An 11,973-nucleotide genomic window follows, 5' to 3' on the forward strand; every position below is an offset into this window, starting at 1 on the left:
TTTATCAACCGGCGATCATGTTAACCTTTCCATACCTTCGGCGACCACCGGCTACGCGCGCATAAAGATCGTCGTTACATTGACCGGCGATCATGTTGACCTTTGCATAACTTTGACGACCACCGACTACGCACGCATGATGATCACCGTTTCATTGACCGGCGATCATGTTGGCCTTTTGCATACCTTCGGCGACCACCGACTACGCACGCATAATCGGTGCCCGCTACTTTAAAGGCTACATAGCAATTCTTGTCTTCTGCTCTCTCCCACTTCATCCATGCATTAACTTCTAGAAGCGCAAAAATCTCTCAGCTGAACCCCACAGTACACACATGGTGTTCGTGTCCACATATATCAACTCCTTTTCGTATACTATTACAGCCCAAGGAAATGCCCATCCATATCGGCTCCCAGCATGATCTACGATCTCCAAGAACTCCCTTTGCAACATTCCATCAAAATTGCTTGGTAGAGCATAACTCAATGAGGCGCGAACACCTTATACCTTCTAAAGAACCTCCCTCACTTCCTTACTACGCCATACCTGTTCCAGCCCATGCTTGAACCACTCAGCGAACCAAGAGGAGGCACTGGTTCGGATACAAAAGCCAGTCCGAGAAGGCGTACGAGAAAGCTGATGTTTTGTGCTTTAGCCACAACCAGGACTGTAGCTGCGTGTTCTGGAAAATCTCATCGGAGTCAGGCACCCCTTGTCTAAAAGCCACTATGTTCCTGTGCTCCCAAATACAGCTAACAGCGGCTGCCCAAAAACCTAACCATACTTGATTATGTTGACTGGACAAATGGGTTAGCTGGAAATTCATAAAGTGATTCATGAGATCTTTATTTTGGACACCTAGAATACCTATCCACCTATAACACTGAGACCACACTTGTTGAGCAAAACCGCATTCTAGAAAGAGGTGTTGAGAGGATTCCTCCGACAGGTTGCAAAGAACACAACGAGTTGATGTCACCTGCACACCTCTTCTCAACAAATTAACCCTATTAGGAATTCTATCGATGAGAATTCTCCAGGCTGTCGTAAGTACCTTGGGCATGGCTTTAGCTTGCCATAAGAGACTAAACACACCTTCTCTTGCAGCTGAGCATTGGTGATTATCCAACATAGAGTACGCTGACTTAACAGAGAACATACCCTTCTGGTCCCCCTTCCATATAAGCTGGTCGAGGGAATCCTTCCACACAACGCCCGTACTAAGTCTGGACAAGAGTTCTTCCTCCATATCCATCTCCCATTGGAACCTACCCCTCCTCCAGTTCAGATTCCACTGCCAGGTAGTCTCTTCCCATGCTCCTACCTCCCCCACCCTTTTACCTTGATCAAGAGACAAGGAGAAGAGTCTAGGGTAAACCGATCTAAGACATTCGTTCCCAAGCCACACGTCCTCCCAGAATCTCACTCTGGCTCCATTACCTACTTTCCACCCAATGGCCTTTTGGAACCAACCGTCTTCGACACCCTCAGCGCAGATTTTAGTGAGATCCTTCCACCACCATGATTGGTACTTCGACCTCAAGTTCATATTTTTTGCTCCTGTACCGTATTTAGATGATATAATCTCTTTCCACTTACCTCCTTCGCTACTCATGAGCCTCCATCTCCATTTAGCCAGGAGGGCCACATTAAATTTCTTCATATCCTTCACCCCCAAGCCTCCTAGCTCTAAAGGCTTACACACATTATCCCAGCTTACCCAGGATATCGATTTAGTTTGCTTCCCCCACGCCCATAGGAACTTCCGCTGGATGCTACTGATTTTATTGTACACTGCTACAGGGGCTTTGAAAATGGAGAGATAGAACAGAGGAATGACTGTGAACACTGATTTCAACAAACAAATTCGTCCTGCCATTGAGACAAATCTCCCCTTCCAAGAACTAAGTTTGGCTTCGACCTTTTTAACTACCGGATCCCAGAATTGTATCTTCCTCGGGTTACCCCCCACCTCAACCCCCAGATATTGGAACGGAAGTTTCATCATATTACAATTCAGAGTTTTAACAGGACATTATTACTATCTTTTGTTAAATTAATCATTAAATTCTTTAATAATTGTAAAATTAGAAGAAGAAAATGTGTAGATTGTTTATAAATGGATACTTTAGTCATGGAACTGTTTATATGTTTATATTGACATTTTAATACATTATAATAGAATTATGCTGAAAAGATTAATAATAATGTCTAAGAGTTAAGTGTGTTTATGAATAGAATACATACTATTTCAGGCTAAACAAACTTGGATCAATAACATGACATAAATCAAATCAATCAAACCTAATCAAGAATTCAAACTCATTCTTAAAACAGTCTTGGTGCACATAATCCTGTTCTGAATATGTGAACACTCAAATGGTTTTCATCTTCAAGTTCAAATATGCAGGTGTCACCCCTCATAAGTCTGTTATCACGAACGAATCTTCCCCATCCTGTTGTAAATCGAGTATACCTCTTATTCTGACATCCAAACCAAGTCACTACCACTTCCCAAAATTTTCCTTCTGTGTTCCAAAGAATGATCTGTTTCACTGCTTCAGGAATATGCTTCCTGGCAAACTCCGTGGCAATTGGCTGCATGCAAGATAACCACAATTTATACCATATTAATATGTGTTCTAAACAAAACTGCAACTGATATTTGAATAAAAAAAAATGATTTGTTTTAGCATGTGGAATAATAATTTCACTCAATTCTAGTGACTACTACAGAAAATAAATTCATATTTACCAATGTGCAGTGATCTTCTACATTGCATTTTGTCATGAGATGCTTCCAATGAGGATTGCGAGAGGTAAAAGAGTCTGCCAAGTTGCAGGCTTCTGTGCTTTCAATCTTAATTGAGCTCTTGAGCTTTTGGAAGTCCTTAGAAAATGAGATTTTGTTGCTGAAAGACAGACCTATTCCATATAGAAAACAAAATTTGAAGACATGAGATATTTTTGGGGGTTAGGGGGGAAAATAAAGGTCAAATCTACAATGTTGTTTGCATGTTCTTCCCTTCAAAACATTTGGCCAATTGAACTTGTCACTTTTGAGTTTGTAATTACCACATATCTGCCAGAAAGCATAATAGCTACCTTTTTTACAAGACTTGGCTTGGTGGAGGAATGAACTGGAAAAAGTTCTTCTCTGTGTGCTCTTTTTTGTCCTCACCAAACTTGGAATCAGAACTTGATCCTGTCTTGTTTGTTTGAAACACAGCCTCTCCAATCCATTCTTACCAAAGATTTGAACATGGAAGCAGTTTCCTCCATGATATGTAAAGAGCAAGAAATCATCAAGCATCACTGAGTTGTCTGTCAGAAATTGTGGCCAACCACTTTGCATATACATGTTATTTCCTTTCTTCAAAATAGTTATTTGCCAGTTATCACCAGTAGGACTAACAAGAACTGCATTTGGCAAGTCTTCATTCAAATGCTTCAGAAACCCCTCTGGGACTTTCTGCAAGTTATGACAAAGAACACTACTCTTGAAACTATACCACATTCTACATATATAGCAAGCCAGATCTTAAAGAGGTGGTGTGAGGACTGAACTCAATATACCAATATACCATGGAATACTTTTCTTACCCCTCATTCATTCATTTACGTTTTTGCTGATAAATCTATGTATTTTTCTATGAATAAGAGAAAACGATTTCATTCTCTAGCATATTTTATATCAATTTTAAGAGAAGCCCTTTTGTAAAAGCCACCTCCTTTGTGTGTGATTGTGGTAGGAGGAATCGTTTTAAACCTCAATGGTTCAAATTCATCATCAACAAGATTAATGTTCTATAGCTCTAGTAGGATATGGAATGAAGGCAATGTAGTTTCAGCAGAAATCATATTAAAAAACAGAACATGTGTATAACAAGACTGTTTAATGTAAAAAATGTTTCTTTTCTTATCTAGTTTCTGAGCATCCAAAAATAATGCAAAACCTGTAACATAAGAACAACATAAAGTAGACAATCACATCACCTGTAACTTAGTGTTGTTGACAATGATGAAGAAGACTGGATTGCCTTGATAATAATCCATCTGCCAAGTCTCCCTGCCATTTCCTTGTATGATTAAAGCTTTTTGATAAAATGAAAAGTCTCTCATTGTCATTGGAACCACAGTTTGATAGAAGAATAGAGATCAAAATAGAAATATGAAATAGTAGAGGAATATATATAATCCACCCACAAATCTGATAACAGTAACAAGTAGTTCATGTTTAGAAAAATAAGAAAAACATGTACATTTCATGATAGAAGCCATACATTGAGAGAAAGGAATAGAAAATCATAAATGTATTTGGCATGTTTCTATATATGCATTGAGTGAGAAAGAGACACAGAAGACAGAAATATAAAGAAGAAATTATTGTGGTATGGTATCATGTGACTAGAAAGGACAGATGAAAACTAATAATGGATATAAAATAATAATAAACACAATACAAGTATAATTATTGGTAGAAGTAAAACTCACTAAGAAGAAGCTTTAACAATCACATAAAAAAATAAAAATGTAAAAGTATTTAATATAATATATATTGTTAAAAAATGATGAGTAAATAATACGTGTACTTATAATAATAACACTTGTTAAAAGTACTCAGTAACAATATTAGTTATTAAATATTATTTAGAAATGTTTTTAAAATCATAATAAATATCGTGCAGTGATGTTAACTATAAATTTTTTTATGTAATATATTTATATTAAAATTTTCTTAATGATAATAATACTTTAATATAACCAGGTGAAAGTATTTTAAGAGCAAGTATAACACTATATAATGTTAAATATCTTACAAAAATACATATATAATATTTACAGTAAAATAAAATTATGTTGTGGTTCAGTCTGTAACAATGTTTTGCGTATGGGTTATAAACACTGCAAATAATAGGAAAAATCACCTCTAATTCCCTTCATTTAAAAAAAAATTATCACAACGCTTCCCAAATTATGCCAGCACAAATTGCTGATTTAATTACATAAATTATAAATTTTATTTATATAGAGAATTAACATATATTTAAGATTTTTGTACACATTAAAAATAATAATTACGTCAAGATAATAGCTTTTATTAATTTTGTTAAAATATCCCTACTTCTTTTTACTTACTCTACTTTTAAAAATATAATTAAGTATTTAAAAAATAATATTTATTAGGAGGAAAATTTTAAGAAAACTTTAATAATTTATTAACACTTTCAAAGGTGAATCAATATAAACTTTTTTTTTGTGCTAAAAGATCATCCATATGAATGGAGATAGTATTATCCTAAGTCTGAGCAAGAATAAAAGAAGAAAAATACACACTTATATATATATATATATATATATTTGTACTTTTTTTAAAACATTTTTTTTTTCAATTAAATATTTTGTATTGTTATATGTAGTTCTTCTCTTGCAAATATAGCATAAAGAACAAATTTACAAGGCCTAATACATTTGTAGGTCAATCTGGAAAAACTAACAGACAACTTCACATTATCTAAATTTATGGGAAGACAATATTTGTTTGCTCTGGTTTCTCCCGAGAATTTGGCATTTCCCTGTGTCAAACAGATAGTTTTAACTACCAAATCTATTATCTGGTAAAAGCCAACCTCCATAACCGCTTCTGAAACAAGTTTGCGAGCAATTCAACATTTTCTCGCTGGATTAGTTAACCTTTTTCCATGTCTTGGAAATACAGACACAACAACCCTCATCTTCAATCTCTATAACATTCTTTAAAATAAAAAACTCGTATATCTTCATTTTGGAGGTATGCAGATTAGTTTATTGCTTTGTAAGTAATTGCTTTGTTCTTTATTTAAATACATTTTCCCATGTCAGTTCTTATTTAATTTCTGCCACGAACAAATCCTTAAATCATTTCCATTCTTATAAATTAAGATGCAAATGTTGGCACCACTTTGTTTCTATCACCACAAAATTTGGTCTTTAACTTTCTCTCCTCGTGCATTGACCAGGAAAAATAAACCTTTTCTTTTTGCTAAGAAAATGATCATGCTTTTGAAGATGGGGATGGGTGAAGTTTTTTCCATGTCCATGATAAGGAGAGAAGATTTGGTGAAACGGATGGTGGTGATGGCTGTGATGGCTATGTTTGTTGTTGATGCAGCTGATACAAATGATGTTTATAGTCCATGCTTTGATGCTAAAGTTCAGAAAGGAGATGGTTTTACATTTGGTGTTGCATTTTCGGATAAGCAGATTTTCTCCCCGGATAATGGTCCACAGCTTTCACCTTGTGACAAACGCCTACAGCTCGCAAATAAAGGAGCACAGCTTGCTGTTTTTAGGCCTAAGGTTGATGAGATCTCCCTACTTACTATTAACAGAAGCACATCAGACCCGGTATGCAATTTTATGTTATCATGATTCACAATTGAATGTTTTGTGTATGCTGCATATGGATAGGACTTAGGAGATGTTATCAGCCAGGCTTGTTAGAATGATATGTTTGGTGTTTGAATTGGTTTATAAAATGCTTTAAACTTTTTTCTTCTCTAGTTCCTTTCCTTATCATGTCTCTAGTAGTTGCATCAGTTCAGTCATGGGACATTGCACTTTACCATTGAGACTGTCGATTTTAGGGAGCTTTCAACTGGTATATAATATTCCCTGGCACAAATTTGAAGAATTCCTCGAAGTTTTGATGATATGTATGATTTTTGTTTGAAGAAATATTTCTGCTTTGTTATGATCTCAAAGCTGAATGGTCTTGTAGCCCGTATTCTTTAGCAAAATTTTGGTTGGTAATTCTCAATTAATTTTGTGAGTTTATCAGGGAGCAAATGGATATATGGTTGCTTTTGCTGGGAAGAAATATGCAGCAAGGTCCCTACCTATAATGTTTGTTGACAACACTCACACAATTACTAGTTTGTCTTTGGTAAATTCAATTGACTTACTCAAGATTTGGCTTCTCTAGGAACTTGATTTCCTTTAGGACAAGTTCTATGAACGTCGTTTTGAATCTGAATGTTGATTGATTAACAGGTTCTTGAATTTCAAGAGGGGATCCTTCAAAACTTGTTTTGGAAGAGTTTTGGTTGTGATGCATGTCCTAGTGGAAGCAGTTGCCTGAATCAACAAGACTGTGCAGTGCCTAACACCGAGTGTCAAAAAAATGGAGGGGATATCTGCAACGTAGGCATACAGTTGACATTCTCAGGGACTGACAAGAATCTCGATGCTTTAAATTCTTGGTATGAAGTGAAAAATCTACGGCAGTACTCCCTCTATGGTCTATTCTCCGATCTTCGTGACTCCATCATTGGGCCATATGAAAAGTTCTTTTAAGTTTACATACTTTCAGCTTACATGTAAAGGAGGATATACCCATTTAACTGTTCTTTGTGAGTTTCAATATTGCTGTCTTTACTCTTCACATTCATAATCAATCCCCACAACTTGTCTATTTCTATTTAGTCCCAAGTTATTGACTGAGGATTTTCTACTTAACATGTAATTATGTTGATCCTAATCTCAAGAAATCAGGTTATGCAAGATCAAATAGGTACGTTAAATTGAGCAAATCGCAAACTCGTGTAGACATAAAAAAATGAAGCTCATCATTTGAGAAGGCCTACTAAAAGGGTTGTGTAAGAGATTCGAAGTTTGTAACATATCACACTAGAAGGCAGTAATATACGACTCGAGTCACTTTGGTATCCCTTTAAAATCAGGATGAAAAGTCTAAAAATGAGTTTCTTATACATTTTTTCTTGCAAGGCTCATAAGAATATTGAAGCTCTTTTTTTATGTGTACACCAAACTGATCACTAAAACAACTCTTTAACCTGTATATCATTGAGAGAAAAGAAATCACGTTGCCCCCATTGCCGGTCAATCTGGTTATGCTCAACAACTAGATCTCCATAAGAAGTTTATTAGAATCTTACTGATTTTCAGGCTCAATTATAACGTTGAAGCCAAAGTCATTTCCTGGAGTGAATGACTTCTTGAGTTGTTCTGCCGTTTGGGTAGTGCTTATCTTCCACTCCTTTTCATCCATGTTTTCCTGGTATTGGGTCATCAAATGTGGAAATAAGTTTACATTCATGACACCCACATATGAAGTGGTAAAATCACTTGCCTTTTTTACATAATCAGCCATGGTAGAGTTGAGTATTTCTTGTATTGCAAATTTGATAACCCGTTCTTCCCCTAGTATCTGAACAAGGAAGTCCTTTGGGATCTGCATGCATTTCCTAACGAGGTTATCTTTGAGGAAGAAACAAACATTATAATGATCTATGGATGTTCTGTTGTATTCAGTGACAGAGGCCTTTCCATTTTTTTCTTTTTGAGGGCTAACTAATTGTTGGGTAAGATATTTGATAGAAAAATCTAATCGTCTAAGTGATCAATGCTAACACTTTAATTATATTGATGTTATTCAGCACATTGCAGTTGAAAGATAAAATAATTTATGAAAAGATAATAAACAATACATCAGATATATATAAAAAAACTTGATTGGAAATCACGCACCTTTGATGATTTTCCTGGAGCAGTTCGGACATCACATGCACAATTTAAAAGTAAAGTAAAAACTCATGAACTGCAAATTCTTATGCTGTTAAAATACTGAACTATGATGAACAGGAAAATGAATCACATGTAAAATCATATCAATATAATTGTGAAGAGTAAAATGACAATCCAGTTTCCTTTCTTTTCCCACTATTCTCATCATTGGTATGCATATTTAGTATCAGTCTATTAGAGACAACTGAACTGACTACTATAGAAGAGAGGGTCAACCAGTGAAGCCCCACACGGTTGATTTTCTCACTAACGGTATGGAAGTCTGAAAATGTCCAACCAATTGGTAAAGCTTTCACGTAAAAACCAAGATCACCAATGTGAAGGATGTGAATGTGATGGTCATTGGACAAGTCTTAGTTGAGCAAGAAAATACGAATGAAAATAAAACGGTCCAAGACTTGAAAAGAGAAAGACCATGATATAATAAGAGCATAAGCAGCTGCAAAATGATATTTCTTAGAAAAGATGGTTATCAGTTTTTTAGACAAATGCTAATGTCTTGTGTTGTAGCAACTCTTGAGGATAAGGGATTTTGAATGAGGGATAAATCTTATAGCAAATGTCAAATGTTAAGCTCATGTGGGTGGTGGGTTCTTGGCACGTATTGCAATGTAATAACCAATTGAATTGTTCAGGGTATGAAAGGGTACTGTGTGTACTTTATCAATAATGCAGCTTCTTGATTCTTACCTCCTTTTTGCATGCGAAATCCCGGAACCGGTGGGGCAGTACGACCTAAGTTTATTACGATCCTATCGAATACTTTTTGTGTTTGATCACCAGTCAAGTCCACTCTCAGCTGCCATTTATTTCATGAGATAGTTAACGCAGCATCAAACCAAAAAGCAATATGAAAACATGAAATTAACATGATCCAGGAATTTATAGAAATTCACACTCCAGTAGTAAAAAATAATAGATGATAGAAGGGAGAAACTAAAGGGTAAAGGAAAAAAGGCTTGATTTGATATAGTGATATATCTAGCCATATTTTATGCAAATCTGAAGCTGCAGATTGCATTGTATGCTAGTGGCAATGTCTGCAACAACCAAAAAATATGCTTAGAGTAATATTAACTTCAATTTTGACCTGCTTGTATAAATAAGTACCATGATGAAGTACATTATCACGACAGAAACAAATTAAAATACCGCAGGGAAGACTTTGCCCGATTGAGCATGACGACTACCTAGGGATTTAGTAGTGGTTAGTTAGTCTTCAAGGTTAACAAATTAATGAACTAGATTGGAAAAACCAGTTATCTTTAGTACCAAAAGTTGTGAATCAGTATATCAAATATTATATCAGAAATCTCAAGAATGTCAGTGGGCAAATGAATCCAGAGATAAACATTTCCCTCTCTTGGAAAATGTACAACATTTTTTTTTATATTTTTAATAAATCACATCTTTTCATCGTTGCACTCTATAGGATAAAGCAATAGCAGAATAGAGATAGAAGAAAATATCAAGAGAAACAGAGAACAGAAGCTATGGAGATAGAATTTGGGACCATAGTATGAGAACATAAAGAAACATGAGAAAATTTCCTGAAAGAAGCAGAAAGCAATTCTACATGCTCACTTGTTTCTTATTTTCCTCTTCGGAATCTAGTACTATTTTGGCATTTGTTAACATGGCTGAAATTTCGTTGGAATCTGTAATTGATGCTTCTAAACCTACAAGACAAGAAGAACATGATATATTGATGCAGAACACATGCAGGTTGGTAATTGGTATTTTCCCATTTTGTGTGCTTAACACTCTCTAGAACATCCATTCATATATTTGAAATCCAAAAGAGGAATGGGTCCAAAAGTCACCTGAATTAAGGGCTGAAATTGGTGCATTGAGATGTCCAAGAGTTGTTTCAATGGGAGTAAAAAATCCACCCAAGCTGCATGGAAGAACATAAAAGCAAAACATATAAGCCATTAAGGTTGTTAAGTATCATCCACAAAAAAGTAGTGGAGAGTGAAGTAATCGAGTACCTCCTCCTCTTGAACAGACTGAGACTGAGAGAAACAGAGTCTCTAGATTTTGCATTTGGAGTGGCAGGAACGTGAATGCAGCAGGTTCTAGTTCCAGTCGTAGAGAATGGGCATGTTGTGAAAGAAGGAACTCCAAATGTTGTGGAATTCGACATGGAAACCATGTCCATGTTCATGTCGTGTCTCTCTCCCACGTATGAGTGGTGAATGATGATGTCTTATCCCTTACTCAGTTACTCTTTTTGAGGTTTTGTCGGAACAAGGTTGGGCGTTTTCTTACTGCACCTCCTACCTTTTTCTTTCACTTCATACTTATTTTTTTCTTCTGAAAAGTCTAATTTATCCTTTTTTTAATTGTAGAATTCGATAATGTATTTTATGTATTTCTAAATACCTTTCCAACTCTATAATTAATGCAGAAATAACATATAAAAAAAATTGAAAAAAAAATAATAGCAATGGAAAGTGAAAGTTATTTTATTTTATATGTGAGATTTGGTGTGGAAATGTGTGGGAGTATGTTCTCTTTGTTTTCTTAAAATAAGGAATTAAGGGAAGAATGAAGAATCATAGAAAAACAGTACAATAATATTAATTTTAAAAATTAAAAATAAATTTATTTTTTAAGACAAAATATTTCATTATATTAATAAAATGAGATATATTAAATAAGGGTAGAATCGGAAAAAAATTATGTACATAAAAAAACACTATGGAAGAATCCATTTTATATATAGGTATATGTTACACAAATATTTTCATAATAAAAATTTGAATTTACATAATTATTTTGATGTCTTTTTTTTAACAAGCATAACGTCTTTTTCAACTTATTATAAACTCAAATTATTAACATAAATATATATAAGTTAAAGACTTGTTTTCGAATATCATAAATTTTTTTTGTTAAAAATAAAATAAAAAATTCTTTTTTTTAGCACAAAAAATACTTCATTCTAAATTAAAACAAAAGAAGCTGCTTAATTCTAAACTAAATCAATGGACAAATTGGTTAAAGAATATGTATTTCAAATTTAAAATTTAGAAGATATTTTCTAGGTTAGAAAATATTTTTCAAACTCATAGAAAATATAAAACTATATTTTGAATTATAATATTCAAATATTTTCTAGATTTAAAAATATCTTCAAAACTTTACAATTTGAAATACAAAGTTCAAAATAAATTTGTAGATTTGAAAATAGTAAAATTTAGAATATAATTTTATCAATTATAGAATTTGAAAATTATTTTCTGAATTTGAAAATATCTTTCGAACTCTACAAACTCCCCTTGGATGGACGATCCAACTCCAATTTCCAAGTTTTCACTTATTTTCGTTTGTTAGAGACACATATTTATTTTCCTTCCAACTGTTCCCATCAAAGAATACTT

At 34.3% G+C, this 11,973-nt stretch overlaps 2 protein-coding genes and 1 pseudogene across 3 annotated transcripts; 1 reads left to right on the forward strand and 2 right to left on the reverse strand.

Annotated features, from left to right (window-relative positions):
- Positions 1–2,206: 2,206 nt before the first annotated feature.
- LOC137829341 (putative B3 domain-containing protein Os03g0621600) lies at positions 2,207–4,340 on the reverse strand. Of its 2 annotated transcripts, XM_068636154.1 has the most exons (5): positions 4,285–4,340; positions 3,998–4,070; positions 3,107–3,473; positions 2,757–2,926; positions 2,207–2,599 (listed from the first exon to the last, which is right to left on the reverse strand). In XM_068636154.1, exons 1-5 carry the CDS (start codon positions 4,323–4,325, stop codon positions 2,330–2,332), a joined length of 921 nt encoding a protein of 306 aa, XP_068492255.1. In that variant the 5' UTR covers positions 4,326–4,340; the 3' UTR covers positions 2,207–2,329. The 2 variants fall into 2 exon arrangements, with proteins under 2 accessions (XP_068492255.1, XP_068492252.1); XM_068636151.1 differs by lacking the exon at positions 4,285–4,340 and having other exon boundaries at positions 3,998–4,271.
- Positions 4,341–5,931: 1,591 nt separating this feature from the next.
- On the forward strand, positions 5,932–7,451 carry LOC137829348 (uncharacterized). The gene is made up of 3 exons (XM_068636158.1): positions 5,932–6,388; positions 6,822–6,926; positions 7,034–7,451. Exons 1-3 carry the CDS (start codon positions 6,032–6,034, stop codon positions 7,334–7,336), a joined length of 765 nt encoding a protein of 254 aa, XP_068492259.1. The 5' UTR covers positions 5,932–6,031; the 3' UTR covers positions 7,337–7,451.
- A 681-nt stretch (positions 7,452–8,132) lies between these two features.
- On the reverse strand, positions 8,133–10,856 carry LOC137829355 (uncharacterized; annotated as a pseudogene).
- Positions 10,857–11,973: the final 1,117 nt, after the last annotated feature.

Source organism: Phaseolus vulgaris, chromosome 11 (assembly GCF_000499845.2).
Source record: "Phaseolus vulgaris cultivar G19833 chromosome 11, P. vulgaris v2.0, whole genome shotgun sequence".
Lineage (NCBI taxonomy): Eukaryota > Viridiplantae > Streptophyta > Magnoliopsida > Fabales > Fabaceae > Phaseolus > Phaseolus vulgaris.